At 45.3% G+C, this 15366-nt stretch overlaps 1 protein-coding gene across 1 annotated transcript in view; it reads right to left on the bottom strand.

Annotated features, from left to right (window-relative positions):
• Lats2 (large tumor suppressor kinase 2) overlaps positions 1 to 15366 on the bottom strand; it is a 72839-nt gene that overhangs the window by 10516 nt on the left and 46957 nt on the right. The window contains exons 3-4 of the mRNA XM_078015695.1: positions 3270 to 3402; positions 102 to 1531 (exon numbers count right to left, since the gene is read on the bottom strand). Coding sequence (XP_077871821.1) covers positions 102 to 1531; positions 3270 to 3402 — 1563 coding nt within the window. The remainder of the gene's footprint in view (positions 1 to 101; positions 1532 to 3269; positions 3403 to 15366) is intronic.

Here is a 15366-nt window from a genome sequence, read left to right as displayed (position 1 = left end):
GATAAAGGTATATAAATTAGGAATAGTACTTCTCTGATGTGATTCCTAATACCAGTAGAAAGGAGCCAGGGGCAAACAGTAAGAATAAAATGAGAAATTACTTTGGCCATTTCTTGTTCAAGCTGCAACCTTCGGTTGACCTTCTGCTGGTAAGTTTTTATGACATTTTCCACGTGTTGTTCCATGAAGAACTTAAAGGCATAGGGGGAGTAGCTCTTGATGCGGGATTCCCTCTTCTCTTCATCTCTGCTATTTTTGCGGACTGGCACTGGAGAAGTCTGGATCTGCTTTTTATCCTTGCCACCTTTGTCCCCCTTGGCACTTTTGTGGCTCTTGTCGCTCCTCTCTGTAGGCTCCGCAGATGGGCCCCCACGGAGGCTCTGCTCCACACCGGCACAGAGGCTGTCCAGGTCGTACTGCTCGGACTTGCTGTGCAGCAGCAGGTGTTTGGGGTAGGGTGGAGGTGGGCATCTGCGGTCTGGGCCACTGTACTCCACATCCAGTGGGTAGACAGCAGTGGCTCCCAGGCCCAGGGCGTGCTCATCCTTCGAGTCCAGGCCTTCAGCGGCTGGGGCAGGCGCGGGCACCCAGGCAGGGTGGGAGGGCCCCACGGCTGTCTGTGGTTCAGGTCTCAGCACCCGCACGCTCTTCACTGGGTGCAGGATGTGTGCGGCCGTCACGGCTGTGACAGTGTTGGGGGCAGGCAGGGAAGGCTCGGCCTGGCCTGGTGCACTGGCCCGCGGCTGCTGACTGTTGAAGGAGTTGGTCCTGCTGGGTCCTGGGCCGTCAGTCCGGAAGGCCACGTGCTGGCGTGGAGCCTCCAGGCCTGGCTTCTGTAACGAGTCGCGGCGGGCCAGTGTGGCTGCTGGCCACTGTTGCACAGGGGGGCCGCCCAGCTCATACAGATCCACATTGAGGCTGTTTCTCGAGGGGACCAGCAAGCTTTGCGGCGGGCTGTCGCCAGTGAACACCTGGCCCCGGGAACCCATCACGTGCAGCTGGTGGGCTCCGGGGCCAGCCTGCTTGTGGTGCGCATGCGCCCCATACAGTCCGGCCGTGGGCGCGGGGAAGGTGATGCCCGCGCCTGGCGGGGCCCCCTGGCCCTTGGCAGTCAGGCCAGCATAGCCCCCAGACTCGGGCGGCGTCTTGCTCTGGAAGGAGGGGCTGCGCTGCACACCGTAGCCCAGAGGCTCACCGGGAACTAGGAGGTGCGTGCGGCCATAGTGTGCACCTGGAAGTGGCAGGGACGGACCGGTGGGGCAGGTGGCCGGGAAATGTGCTCCCGCTGCCTCCATGCTGGCACCATAGGCCTTGGGGGGGTGCTGGTGGCCAGGCAGGCTGTGGGGACCAACTCCTGGGAAAAGGAAGTCCATATACTGCCGTGGCACCTCCTCCAGTCCCGCGGGGCCATCTGTGCCAAAGCCTGGGCCCTCGTAGGCTGCACCGCCCAGCTGGTGGTAGGATGGGAACGCTTCGCCTGTGCCTTCGAAGCTGGGCCTCCTTGTCACCGGGGTGGACACAATGCCCTTTCCTGCAGTGGAAAGAATGGGAAGGTGGCATGAGGAGTGTGGTCAGCCAGTTCTGGCACTTTCAGACTGATCCCCACACTGGCAATGTCCTAGGGGCTGAGTGGCTGTACAGGGTCTTCAACTGAGGATTCCCCTTAATATGGCATGAGGGTGGGGGGAACTTCAGGAGTTCAGAGGAGGGTTACTGGCCATAGGAAGGACAGTTTCCCAGTCCTGCTGGGGAGTATCCCTCACACCTCTGAGGATACAGCACCCAGGATCACCATCCTGCCATGCTAGGGAACCAACTGAACAGCCAGCTCTGTTTTCTCCATGATATGCCCAGGTTGTTTGGGACAGCAAGTTTACTGCCACATGATTCCCAGTCTCCTTTTCTCTAACAGTAGAATCATAGCCATTGTCCAAAAGTCTACTTTATTTTCATCTATTTTTCAAATTAAAGATTTTCTGGGATTTTTGTTTTTATTAAAACCAAACCAAACAACATATATGCAACAACAATAAAAACCACACAGAATTCCCCTAAAAATTCCCAGATGGATTTCTGCTGTTGCTTCCTTATTCCTGATTTTTCCATTCTGAAAATCTCTCCTCATTTAAAACAGACGCTTGGAAGGAAGGACAAAGGCTCCTTTCAGTTCCGTACAATGACTGCTTGATTTGGCAGAGGGTGCTATAGTCCAAAGGCTGTGTCCCCTTCACCCTCCCTGGACTACCTGGCAGGGTGAAGGCCTCAGTAGCCTTGGCATTGAGTAGAAGTCAGAGCCCAGGGATGATGGCTCTGTGTTGCCAGGGCTAAAAAGATGCATCAGTGAGCACACCACACCAAAGGCAATTAGGAAGGAAATCATAATGGGGCGGGTGTGTGTGTGTGTGGGTGTGTGTATGTGTTTTCCTTTGGTATCATGCTCTAAGGTTGCAGAACTCAAGAATCATGACATAGATGGCCAGATGGAGGCTAAGGAAATTCCTTCTCTCAAGAAGAAAACAGAAATTCATGTTCTCCTTAACGACAACAGAGACAGAACTTACAAAACCTGTAAGGATTTCTCATTCATTCCATAAAGTGAGTTTCACACCAGGTCTTCCACAGATAGGGAAAATTCCTTTTGGAAATTATCATGAATCCTTTATTATACCCCAGGGACTTCAAGTACCAAAAATAGGGTTCATCTATTTCATCCTCAGAGAGGAACATCCCTTGATGATCACTCAACAGAGCAGATGCCTTCAGCTGTTTCAGGGGACACTAGGGGGAAGCCCAGCATATTGCTCACAGCTCTGGCCCGGAGAGGTGTGCTCCACTGGACAGCTGCTTTCAAAGGGCTATGATGTGAGAAAAGGTTTTTTGTTTTTTGTTTTTTAAGGATAAGCCTCCCTTTTCAAAGACTTATCCAGGCCCAATAGTAAGTAAAAACAAAACATTTTTACTCACTTTAATTTTTCAATCTTTCATAAAACAAAACAAGCCAACTCTCCAGATTGGGAGCACCACAGGTTATTTCAGATTGGGGTTGGGGTGAGCACCCAGGAAAGTCCTATGATCTACTACTTGTGGTAGGTCCCTCCAGGTCCTTACTGCTGGGGCAGAGCAGGCTCAGCTTACCTATTAGATGCATAAGACAATGTGCTAAGAGACTATCTATTGACCAAGGGCAGGCTGGACATTTTCCTGCAAACTGTTCTGTGTTCTCAAACCACAAATCTTCTTCATACACCACGCTGCTGGTTTGGGCTCACCTGGGGAGGTCTGCTTAATGACGCGTACGATCTGCTCATTCCTGGGGTCCAGGTAACCCATTTTACTGATGTACTCCAGGGCGGCTTCAATACTCCTGCTGCCGGTCTGCTTGAGCGCTCTGCCTGCCATCTCCTGGGAGGGAAGCATGAAGATGTAAGAGTGTGTCACTATCATCATAAAACAAAGCCACAGGTGACTTCTCTCCTTACTCTGTGCCTGACTGTGCCATGATACTTTGCCTCTCTGTGACTGCTAAAGCCTGCAAGGTGATACAGATGACTCAGAACATGCATGTCCTACAGATGCCAAAAGTCAAGCTCATATCACATCACAGATGATGTAACCTATTATCAAGAACATATGTGGATTTGAAAGAAACTTAAGTTCTTCTCTTTAGTGCTCTACCACCGAGCCCCCTATGAAATGTTGATTTTAAAAAATGTTTTTTATTAGAGCATTATAATTATACATATTAATGGGATTCATTTTGACATTTTCATAAATACATATAACTTGCTCCATTTCAATCCCTAGTACTTTTCCTTTCCTTCCTTCCTCCCTCCTACTGAATCGCTTCCTCTCCTCTACTGCTCTTCCTTTTATTTATTTATTTGTTGTTTTTTAATTGGTGCATTATAGTTATTCATAAAAGTGGAATTCACTGCAATATATTCATACATGCACATAGCATAATTTGGTCCATCTCATGCCTCTTTTCCATCTTCCCCTCCCATTCCCTTCCTTTACTCCACTGTTCTCCCTTATATTTTCATGAGAATGAAATGCTTATTAAATGCCTACTGTTTACAATGACCATTGTTGGCTATAGCAGTAAAGATTTACCCTTAGGGATATGACTAGAAAGAAAAAAGAGTAGGAGCCCTGGAGCCTAGTAGGCACAGGACAGGTTTCTTAAAGTTGCTTGTGGGAGAAACAGAAGACAGAAACTGGTGGTCACTGAAGGAGAGGTACAGGTGGGGTGAAAGAGGGTCAGAGGAGAGGGCTCCTTTCCACCCAAGAGAGGGGGTTGGACAGCTGCCTTTTCAAAGAATGATGGTCTTTGGGCAGGTGAAAAGTTCAGGTAGAGATTCAGTATTCTTAGCAGAGGGACTGGTCAGAGCAGAGGAGGCAGGAGGAGTGGGCTGAATGGCAGCAGCACTCAGAGACATGAGACAGAGGACACAGAGCCACAGACCAAGGCCAGACTACCCTGGGTCTTGCCCTATTTGCAAAGTCATGGGAGATTTCAAACAGAGATGTGCAGTGTGATCTGAGGACAGCTGCAGGGAGCCCAGAGCTCGAGGCAGTCTGAGGCAGGGAGGTGAAAGGGGCAGGAGGGGACTAAGAAACATGGCAGGCTTCTATAGATGGAAATGCTGAGCAATGTGAGGGCAAGGGGGAGGTGGACAGGAGGAGGAGACTGAAAAGACCCTGTCATCCAGGAAGGAATAAAGAGGACACAGGACAATGATCTCAGTGGAGGCTGCACAGGGCCACTTGGTGGCAGCCAGTCACCATGGGAGTACGGAACCACTTTGTGGAGAGACAGCACTGTCCCCACTGCCCCTGGATAGGCCTGTGGTACTTCTGACTTTTATCCCCCTCAACTGTCTGACTGCTCCATTAGGACCAGGAGAAACTGCCAGGCTCTTAAATACCACATTACTCATGGTTATATCCGCCTACCTCACACAGTACCCAGAACAAATTAAGTGTTTAATATCCAATGATCATCGAACATATAAACTAAGTTTTCTCTTCCTGGTAGTCTCCTAGCTGAGTGGAAGGACAAAACATTGAATGGACTTGGCTATACAGTCAGTCATGTGGGTGTGGGGTCCTGCAAGGTGGCAGAGCAAGAGAGGGGACCAGGGAAGAGTGAGATGGGAGGCCTGAGGAGGTGCCACTAACATATAGGTGGCATCAGAGGGAAGAAACAGAAGTGACAGCTTAAGAAGCAGATTGGGAAGTGGTCATAAGAAGAGAGCTGTTCTGTAAGGCAGCGCTTGGGCTGACAGGAAGGCACATCGTATACCATCTGGAAGAGCCACGGGGAGAAGGCACCAGAGTTCTGGCCTGAAGTACTCCTTCTTCACCCAGAGACAGGTGATGACACTTCACCTTCGCTACTTCACAGCTGTGCTATTTGATGAGATCATGTCTGCAAGACTCTCAAGGGCTTAGAAGAAAGCATGCTTAAGACCACATCTTAGCAGGATAGCCCTGGAGCGTTTGGTGCCCACTGAAAAACACGCCAGTCAGAGTCAACACTAACCGCAAACCTTTCAATCAGCACTGACCGTTCAGCTTCCGGTGAAACGTGACCACTGACCTGTCTCCTTCAGAGGGAACTGCCAACCCATGCTCATTACTTAAGCACCTGATAACAGTCAAGGAGGTGACAACTTCATGAAAGGCCACGTCACTGACATACAATTCAAAACTCTCTCTTTTTTTTTTTTTCATAATTTTTAAAATATTTATTTATTTATATTTTAGTTTTCGGCGGACACAACATCTTTGTTTGTATGTGGTGCTGAAAACTCTCCCACTACTTTAAGATCTGTGCTTCAAATCTAGGAACTTAACCAAGATGAAACAGGAGGAGACCACAAGTGAAGACTTGTGCTCATAGGGGTGTTTCAAGTTGTAAAACAACCACATTCATGAGCCAGCTTGTTTATAAATAAAACCTTCAATAGTCTAAGTCAGTCGAGGCTTGCTTTTGTTATCTGTGCATAACCCTTCATGGAACAAATATGTAGTTTCTTTTTTTAAAAAACATTTAAATGTAGATGGACACAACACAATGCCTTTATTTTTATGTGGTGCTGAGGATCGAACCCGGGTCCTGCCCGTGCTAGGCAAGCACTCTACCGCTGAGCCACAATCCCAGCCCCAAATATGTAGTTTCTATACATTACCTCTCAGAACATGCTACTACACGTATCTATAAAGCTATTGTGTTCTGCTTTTTGTGGTGACAGTGATTAAATTCTGAGCCTTGCATATGCTAGTGGAGCAATCTACTATGAGCTATGCTCCCTCCCTCTATAACATCTATGTTTTAAGAGCTGAAGGAAATCCAGAATACATTTCAAATCCATCAGGAACACAAGTCTTAGGTTGACAGAGTATGGGCAGAGGCACAGCAGGGAGCAGCAGGGAGTGGCAGGGCTCTCCTGAGGAGGTGGCATAACAGAGAGGTGAGCCTGAAGTCCAGCTGAGGAGCCTGGCCTTTCACCTTCCTTTCTCACCAATGTTTGGAGATCATGGTTGAGAGTCCTGATCTAGACTTGTACGAAGCCATTCGGAAAACAGCAGAGTAGTGCTGAGCCTAGATAGACACCAGACACCCAATTTCATGTCTCCCCTCTGCTGTCTAGCAGCTGTTCAGTCTTTAGCAAACTCTCTACTTACTTTGAGCTTCTATTCCTCATCTGTGAAATGAGGTTAACCGAGTTGCTGTAGGGATTAAAGGGGATAAAGGCACATTTAAACACTATTTCAGGGTTAGCTGTTGTAGTTCACAGAAGGATCTTAGGTGCCTCTGGCAAAAAATGAAGAGCTGGCCCAGAGACACTCTAATTCCAGCAACCTGGCAAGCTGAGGCAGGAAGATGGCAAGTTCGAGTTCAGCCTTAGCAATTTAGTGAGACCCTGACTCAAGGTAAAAATTAAGAGCTGGGGGTGACTGTAAGAGGGTAAGTTCCCCCCACTGCTAGGATGCCCAAGAGGAAGGTCACCTGGGCCAAAGGAGATGTGAAGGAGGAGGTGAGCTCTGCTTCTCTCTGGGAGGCAGGGTGGTGGGTGGGTGGTCTATGAACGCCTCTGCCTCAATGACAAGTGCCTTTTTTCTCTCAAAGCCCAAGAAGAGACAGGTGAGTTGTCAGCTAAACCTGTCCCTGCAAAAGTGGAAATGAAGCCCCAATAGGTAGCAGGAAAGGATAAATGTTTGGATGAAAAAGTGCAAAAAAAAGCGAAAAGGGGAGAAAACGGAATAGACTGAAGCAGCTAATAGAGAAACTGAAGATTTACCTGCAGAAAACAGGGAAACTGAAAATCAGGAAAGCCCAGCCTCCAGTGAAGCAGAAAGAAGCAGAAAAAAAACACACCTTATCAGTGGTCTCTGACTCCCTTCTTATATAATCCAGAGGATATTTTTAAACACAATTGTTTTAGTAGTCTAGAAACAATTTTAGAAAGGAGAAAATCTCACCTCATCCCATTTTTTAAGAGCAAATGATCTTCATTTTCTTCTTATTATTATTTTAGAAGTGAAATCATTTGCTGGTTGTTTATTTATTTATTTTTTGGCATAGCCAAAAAACAACAACAACAACAACAAAAAACAACAACAGTGGGCTATTCAATTATGGGAAGCTTCAATAGTCTTGGCTGTCAGCTTGACAATCTATAGGTAGGCTGGGGTAGTTTTATATTCTATAATGCAAAGCATATTAAATGGCAATTTGGAGTCACAGATCCACATTTAATGTCTTGAATATTTAAATTACTTCCATTCACATGTTTGTTTGTTTTTTCCTAAAGAAAACTACTTGAATTGTTTCCTAAAGAAAACTACTCCTTGATTATTGGCCCATAAGAATTATGTATACTCAGTAACATATTTGGTCTAAAAGAGAGACTGGGGAGGTTAAGGAGGGTAAGATAAACTGAGGTTTCAAACTTTATTGGTTTTCTGATGCCACCAACAGTTTTCATAAATTCCACCTTATGTATTTGAATTGTGTCTTCTGGGAAGGGAGTGGTTCCTGGAGATTGAATCCAGGGCTACAGACATGGTAGGCAAGTGCCCTCCCCTGAGCTATATCCCCAGCCCAGTGAATGGCCCAGGCATAGGGTACATGGCCTGCCAGAATCAAGGGCTGGTGTCTTCATTTAGGGGACCCTACCCAACTCCAGAGCTTTCCATGAGATGGTCCAAGCCTCTGTAGCAGCGTGTCACAATTCAATGTCCTCTCTGCCCAGCCCACATGGTGGGGTGCTCCCTCCGAAGCCTGCCCTGCCAGCCTTGCCGCCCACATGACAGGAAGCTGACAACCAGTGGGGAAGATCCTGTCACGAAGAACACACAGGCCACCTCTGTTCTCCTGACATCTCCCTTTCTCCTCTGTGTGCTTCCCGAGCACACACAAGTCCTGCAGGGATGGCTGGGGCACCCAGATCTGCTTCTACAGTCTCACTCCGCTCAAAGAAGGCAAGAGCTGGGACCACAGTTTCTAGGCAGAGAAACATTTTTTACCGGCATCACTACGTGACTGAGAGTAATTTAAATTCAGTGACAAATTATTATGTATGAAGGAAGGAATTTCCTATGGAGATCCTCCCTCACCCCCCTCCTGGTGGAGAAGCATTTTTCAAACATTAGCAAAGTCCTATCCCAATGTTTTAACATTCCAACTATGAGGTTTGGCTAAAAGACTGGAAATGAGCACTCTGGACTTGCTGTGTCTCCCAGGGGCTCTCCTTGTCTGTGTCTGCCTGTCTTGCCTCTCTCAAGTAGCTTGTGATTACAGCTGGGAGGTGTGGACCAAAGGAGTTCAGCCCCCAGGCCCTGCTGTTATGAGACCCAAAGGACTCAATTTCTTGATGAGGACTGAGGAGGAAAAGGAAGAAGAAGCCCAGTGTTTCTAAAAGGTACTGCTCCCCAGCTGGGGCAGGGTGAAGCAAAGTGAGGTTTGTTTGGCAAAGGCCTCCTGCTCAGGCCCCAAGCTGCCCTTGCAGAGCTGGCCGCTGGGCTTCATTCCCTGAGCAAAGTGCTTCCAGGAGCCCTTTTGGAAACACTGTGTTCCACTCCGTTTCCAAGCATCCTGCTGCCAGTTGTCAGGCCTTAATCAGAAACACAGCCTCAGGCAGAGTGTGTGAATCACAGGGCTGGCGCCCACCCTGCTTTGCATTCTATGTACTTCCTGAAGAGAACTGAGAGAGTTCAACATGGGCTCTCACAAGCGGGTGTGTGTGTGTGTGTGTGTGTGTGTGTGTGTTTTCAAGCTGTGCCTGAAAAAACAAAGTGAAGGAAAAATGGAAGTAATCTTTGAATTTTCAATGAATGTACATGAAAGGAAAATGTACACCAGTGCAACAAACAGAAGTTTCAGCCTCTGACAGTGGCCTCTTGGTGCCTGCTGGGGAAGCCACAGCCCTTTCATCTTAATGTATTCTTCAGCCAGTGCATAGAGGAGGATAAATGCTTAACACTGCTGAGGGAAAAAAAATATATTTTTAAAAATAACTTACAGGCAGGGAATGAAGAAATATGGCCTAAAACTAATCCAACATGAAAAATTGTCTCTGTTGCCAATATCAGATCAAAGAAACACCAATAAAATAAAATAGCATTTTACAACTATTGTTAGGACCAAAATAAAATTGGTAACTATAAAATAAATGGGCTGGTGAAATACTTTACAGCTATATACTTTTGGTGGCTGTGTAAACCCTAAAACCTTTTTCGGGTAAATGTTTGTTAACTATAAAAATTTTTTAAATTTTTTGGTATCCTAAATTAAATAATTTTTTCGCTTTTGAATATTTATCTTCAGGCTAATTTAAAAGAATTCTATTTTAAAAATCAATTTCCTTAATAAGATATCTGTCAGAGTTAGGTGTGATATATTAGCCTCTCAAATACGATTGTGAGGTGGGAGTTAGAGCCTGACTACCCAGTAATGGCAAAAGTTACCTGTAATTAATATATTTCTTAGGATATATTTAACACAGTTATAGAAATACTTCTTATAACTGCAATTATTTTACTTGGCAAATTTTTGCTGAGTCTCCACTACTGTTCTGGATACGGAGCACGCAGCACTGAATACAACACAAAACTTCCAGCCGTGTAAATAACATGGAAAAACGTCACTTAGTATTCTGACAAAGTACATATCACTGTGTCTATGAAGAAGGGGCCAATCTAGAACATGAGGAAAATAAAAATTTGACTTTACCTTTCTTATACTGAAATAGCAATGATTTCTTTTTGTTAGACAAGAATACTTCCACATACGTCAAATTCCATTATAATAAAAACTGCCTACACTGTGTAGTTAGCTACACAATTACAGGCAGATCACAAAAATTTTCCAGGTCACAGTTGAGTCCCATGAGGGGACAAGATAAAATTTCACTTGTTAATTGCAAAGTTCCTTTGACTCAGAACTCCACAATCAAGAGATGCTTGTTAAAAAAAGATTTAACATTTTCCACCATTGACAGAGGTGAATAGAGTGATGGGGCACATTCCATGGAAACTTAATATGCCCCAAATTCCCTACTAGTTTTGACATACCCACAATTTCTATTTTGTGTTAATATTTAGAAAGAAGCACCAGGGATTCCTCCCATATCCATATATGCAGGTTGCAGCTCTGTGATTTGCCCGGACCAGTCGAATGACAGGAAGTGACACTGTCGGTTCTAAGCCCAGCCCTCAAGAAGCCTGGCTGCTTCCACTTTTACCCATTAAATACCAGCGACTGGAAAGACTTGGCAAGGTCCAGCTGTTCTAGCCAGCCCCGCTGTGGTTCTGACCCAGGAGTGAAGAATCCTGTGTGTCCAGCCCCAGCTGAGCCCTCAGGGGGATGAGCTATGCAAATCCTAGCAGACACCACCCGGAGCAGAACTGCTCAGCTGAGTCCAGCCGACCACAGGGTCATGAGAAATAATAAATTAGCATTGTTTTTAAGACATACAGAATGTTACAAATAATTGATAATTGATCCTACTTCTTTCTCTGCTGTGTATAATCTGGATAACAACTCTATTTATCTTATATTAAATTTTTAATGGTTTGGTCTCCCCTAAGCTTTTGCCCAAATAAACTCAATTTACTGCTAGATCAGAAAGTTTTCTGAAAAAGTTAAGTTTACATGATTATTAACACAGAGATTAAACAAAATGCTAAGAAATAATATTTCACCAGAAAGTAAGATAATTACCCAACACTGATGGCTGGTGTGAGCAGTGAAGTTTGAAACCCTAAATAAATGTTTGTGGTTTTTTTTTTTTTGAGAGAATTTTAATATTTATTTATTTTTTCTTAGTTCTCGGTGGACACAACATTTTTGTTGGTGTGTGGTGCTGAGGCTCGAACCTGGGCGGCACGCATGCCAGGCGAGCGCGATACCGCTTGAGCCACATCCCCAGCCCATGTTTTTTTTTTTTTATTCCAGTATATTAGGTTATTCTAGTTTTCCTATAACGACCCTAATAATAAAACAACTACTTTAATTTATTTATTATAATTTGGCTGCGTAGTCAGCAGTAAGGAGTGCCTTTTTACATGATCTTATCTCTAAAATAAACATTTGGTTGAATTAATATGTTACTACAAAATTATTACTACTGTATCTTTAAATGCTTTTGTTCTTAAAGATATGCTAAACTCTTAGGTATGGATACTATTATTACACTCAATCTCTTTTTGAGAAAAATATACTCCAAATTTTTTTTTAAAATAATAAAAACCAACAGAACATAACCTACAAAAGCACTTTTTAAAATGTTTCAGGAGCCAGGCGCAACGGCACACCTGTAATCCCAGAGGCTCAGGAGGCTGAGGCAGGAGAATTCAGAGTTCAAAGTCAGCCTCAGCAATGGAGAGGTGCTAAGAGACTCAATAAGACCCTGTCTCTAAATAAAATACAAACGAGAGCTAGGGATGTGGCTCAGTGGTTAAGTGCCCCTGAGTTCAATCCCCAGTCCCCACCCCCCAAAAAATGTTTCAGGAAAGGATAAGAATCAACCTTTAATAGTATATGTTCCATTCAGCTCCAGTGTTTTGTATAAAAACATAACTGGGCACAGAGACCAGCAAAATTGAACTTGTACACACAGCCAGCCTGTCATTCAGGGCCTAGGAAACTGGCTCCTGCCCTAGGCTCCAACCTGGAAGGACCCCTCTGCTTTAACAGCACCAGTGAGAACCAGGTCCACCTGGGACTGTACAGGGGCTTCGCCAGGCAGGATTCTGTCTCCTTCCAGAACTGGTCCCCACCAAGAAATCCCTGTTTTTATTAGGAGGACATCCATCAGGTACTTTACAATCTGGCTTGTAGAATTCACCAAAAAATAGTACGCCAAATCCACAGGGGGGGGGATGATGTGCCTCATTTTCACTGGAAAACCACCTCTATTTTCCAAGAAAACAAAGAAGGAAATTTAGATCAGGGCAGGCCAGGATCATTCCAGGGAGAGAGACCAGCCTGGTATTCTGAGTGCTTATGGAAAGCCAGGAAGCCTTCTGCAGACAGCACAGAAGCAATGCAGTCTAGCTGAAGGAACTGTGGTTCCACAGAGGATGGAGGAAAATTCTAGGAGCCATCTCCAAAGTAGGCAGAGCTCCATGTTTTCCCAACACAAGAGAAAACCTAATACTAAGCTAGGGAGGCAGCAATTGCAAAAGGAGCTATCAGATGGAGGGTGGGGCTGGGTGGCTTTCAGAAGGGGACTCCATACATGTCTGGGGGATAGGAAAGGATTGCATGCAGAGAGCAAATAGAAAACCACTTGACCTGGATAGTGTGTGGGGTCTATAGCAGAGAGAGGCTGAGACTAAGAGCCAGCCTCCTGGCCCCTTTGCTGGCCCATACTCAGGCTGGCCAGGGCTGCAGGACCCCAGGCTGAAGGGATCTTTCTCTCCCTTCCCAGGTAGGTTCAGGCTAGGAGTCAGAAGGGCTTGCCCAGCTGAGAGAATTCATCCATAAACTTTGTTCTGGACTTACAATGTTGTCCCTGACATGGGTAGAGAAAAAGATCAGGTAAGACAAAGGCCACCTGGCCACTTGTCTACCAGGGCTCATACACAGTGGTAAGGGTCAGAATTAAGAAGGAAATTAACCGTCTGGAGGTGTAGTTCAGTGGTAGAATGCTTGCCTAGCACGTGTCAAACACTAGGTTTGATCCTCAGCACCACATAAAAATAAAAAAATAAAAAAAAAGATAAAAGTATTATGTCCATCTACAACTAAAAGAAAATAAATTTAACAAGGAAATTAATGAATGTTTCGATTTACACTCTTGCTGGGAATACTACCTTCAGAGGAAAAAGATCTTCATAAAGGGAAAGATTTCATTTCTACCCAACAGGCTGCAGGGAGAAAAATCATAGCAAGAAAGGTGATAGGGGAATGGTCTACGAGAAGGCAGGGAAATCTGTCATTGGTGAGTGAAGGAAGAAAATTGTGCCTGAGACATGGACACAGTTCTCAAAGGCAGCCATTATCTGTCCCTTGTGCCCCTGATGTGCCTGGTATCCAGCACCCACCATCCATGTCTTGGAAAAGGAAAAGAGGATATAGCATGTTCACCTCTACAGGTGGACTGTTTTGCCACCTAAGTTCCATGTTGTGATGAGACTGAGTTTAGAAAGGACTAACTTGTGCCATAACCAAGCACTGAGAGAGCCAAAAAACAAGCCACAGAGTCACCAGAGCCAAAGCACGAACAGCTTCAACGTGACTCTGGAAGAACAGATTTTCTCCTATTTGGGATACAGGCCAAGGCTGGCTCTTGAAATTAAGTCGGCTGAGTATGTGGGAAGACTGGCTGGTCTGCACATCTATACAAATGAAATACTGCCTGCAAGATGCTACCATCGTCTCTATTAGCAAGATCCTCTTACTGAAAACAGCACAGAGGCCTATCTCATCCAGACACACCTTTGGCCCTGACCTGAAGGCTTTTTAGAAACCTGCTACCTACTTCTTCACTTTCTAAAGAATTTTTTTCCCCCCCGCTTAGGGTGAGGCCTTGCTATATTGCCCAGGCTGATCTTGAACCCCTGGGCTCAGGTGATTCTCCCATCACAACCTCCCTGGGAGTTTTATTTTTTAATTCACATTTCCAAAGGCCCAGAATCTATATAACAGCTTCGGTTTTCCATCATTTTGTTGAAGATCTAGCTGTGACTTGCCCTCTGGAATCTCAGGACACATATCACTGAATTAGTAACACTGGGCATCTGAAGAGCTTTCAGAGCCTTCTGCAATGGCATGTCTCCCAGGGGGCAAACACAAGCCAGGCCACCTTAGCCTCCTGTCCTTCCAACCTAATCGTCTCACAAAACTTTTCATAACTGGAGAGAAAGGATTATACCCAGTCAGGGAGAGAGAACTGGCATGTTGGTGTGAGAGAGGTAGAGAGACACACAGAGAGATGGATAGGTGAGTTTTTGAAACAATGGACCTGAAATAGATATAATCCTACATTTGGGGACGAGGCTAAAAAGTGCCTTTGAAATTACAAAAAGGACCCCAGGTGCCATGGTGCACGCCTGTAATCCCAGCGGCTTGAGAGGCTAAGACAAGAGGACTGTGAGTTCAAAGCCAACCTCTGGGAAAAGCAAGTGAGATCCTGTCTCTTAAATAAAAAACAAAATAGGGCTGGAGATGTGGCTCAGTGGTTGAGTGCCCCTGAGTTCAATCCCTGGTACAAAAACAACAACAAAACAAAACAAAACCAAAAACAAACAAACCTCTATCAATGTACCTCCATTAGAATAGCCAAAATCCAAAACATTGATAACACCAGCTGCTGGTGAGGACCTGTAGCCGCAGGAACTCTTGTTCATTGTTGGTGGCAATGCAAAATGGTACAGCCTCTTTGAAAGACAGTTTGGTGTTTTCTTATAAATTAAACACGTTTACTAGATGACCCAGCAATCATGTTCCTTGGTATTTACCCAAAGGACTTGAAAACATGTCAACTTAAAAACCTACAGAAATATATGTATAACAGCTTTATTCAAAACTTGGAAGCAACCTAGATGCCAGCAGCAATGGCAAGTCGCTAAGCAACTCAATGAGACCCTGTCTCTAAATAAAATACAAAAGAGGGCTGGGGATGTGGTTCTGTGGTTGAGTGCCCCTGAGTTCAGTCTCCGGTACCAAAAAGAAAGAAAGAAAATTACAGAAAGGATTACACACATGTAGCTCTATCTCCAGCATTCTCCATGCCAATAACTGCCACTAGCAAACTTTAGGGGCCTCCCATACTTCTGACCTTAACATCTCACAAAACTTTTCATGACTGGAGAGAAAGGATTGTTAGCAATGAGGACACACAATTTAACAGT

This window comes from Ictidomys tridecemlineatus, chromosome 6, assembly GCF_052094955.1.
Source record: "Ictidomys tridecemlineatus isolate mIctTri1 chromosome 6, mIctTri1.hap1, whole genome shotgun sequence".
Lineage (NCBI taxonomy): Eukaryota > Metazoa > Chordata > Mammalia > Rodentia > Sciuridae > Ictidomys > Ictidomys tridecemlineatus.
The sequence above is the reverse complement of the archived record's forward strand: the minus strand, read 5'-3'. Positions and strand labels throughout refer to the sequence as shown.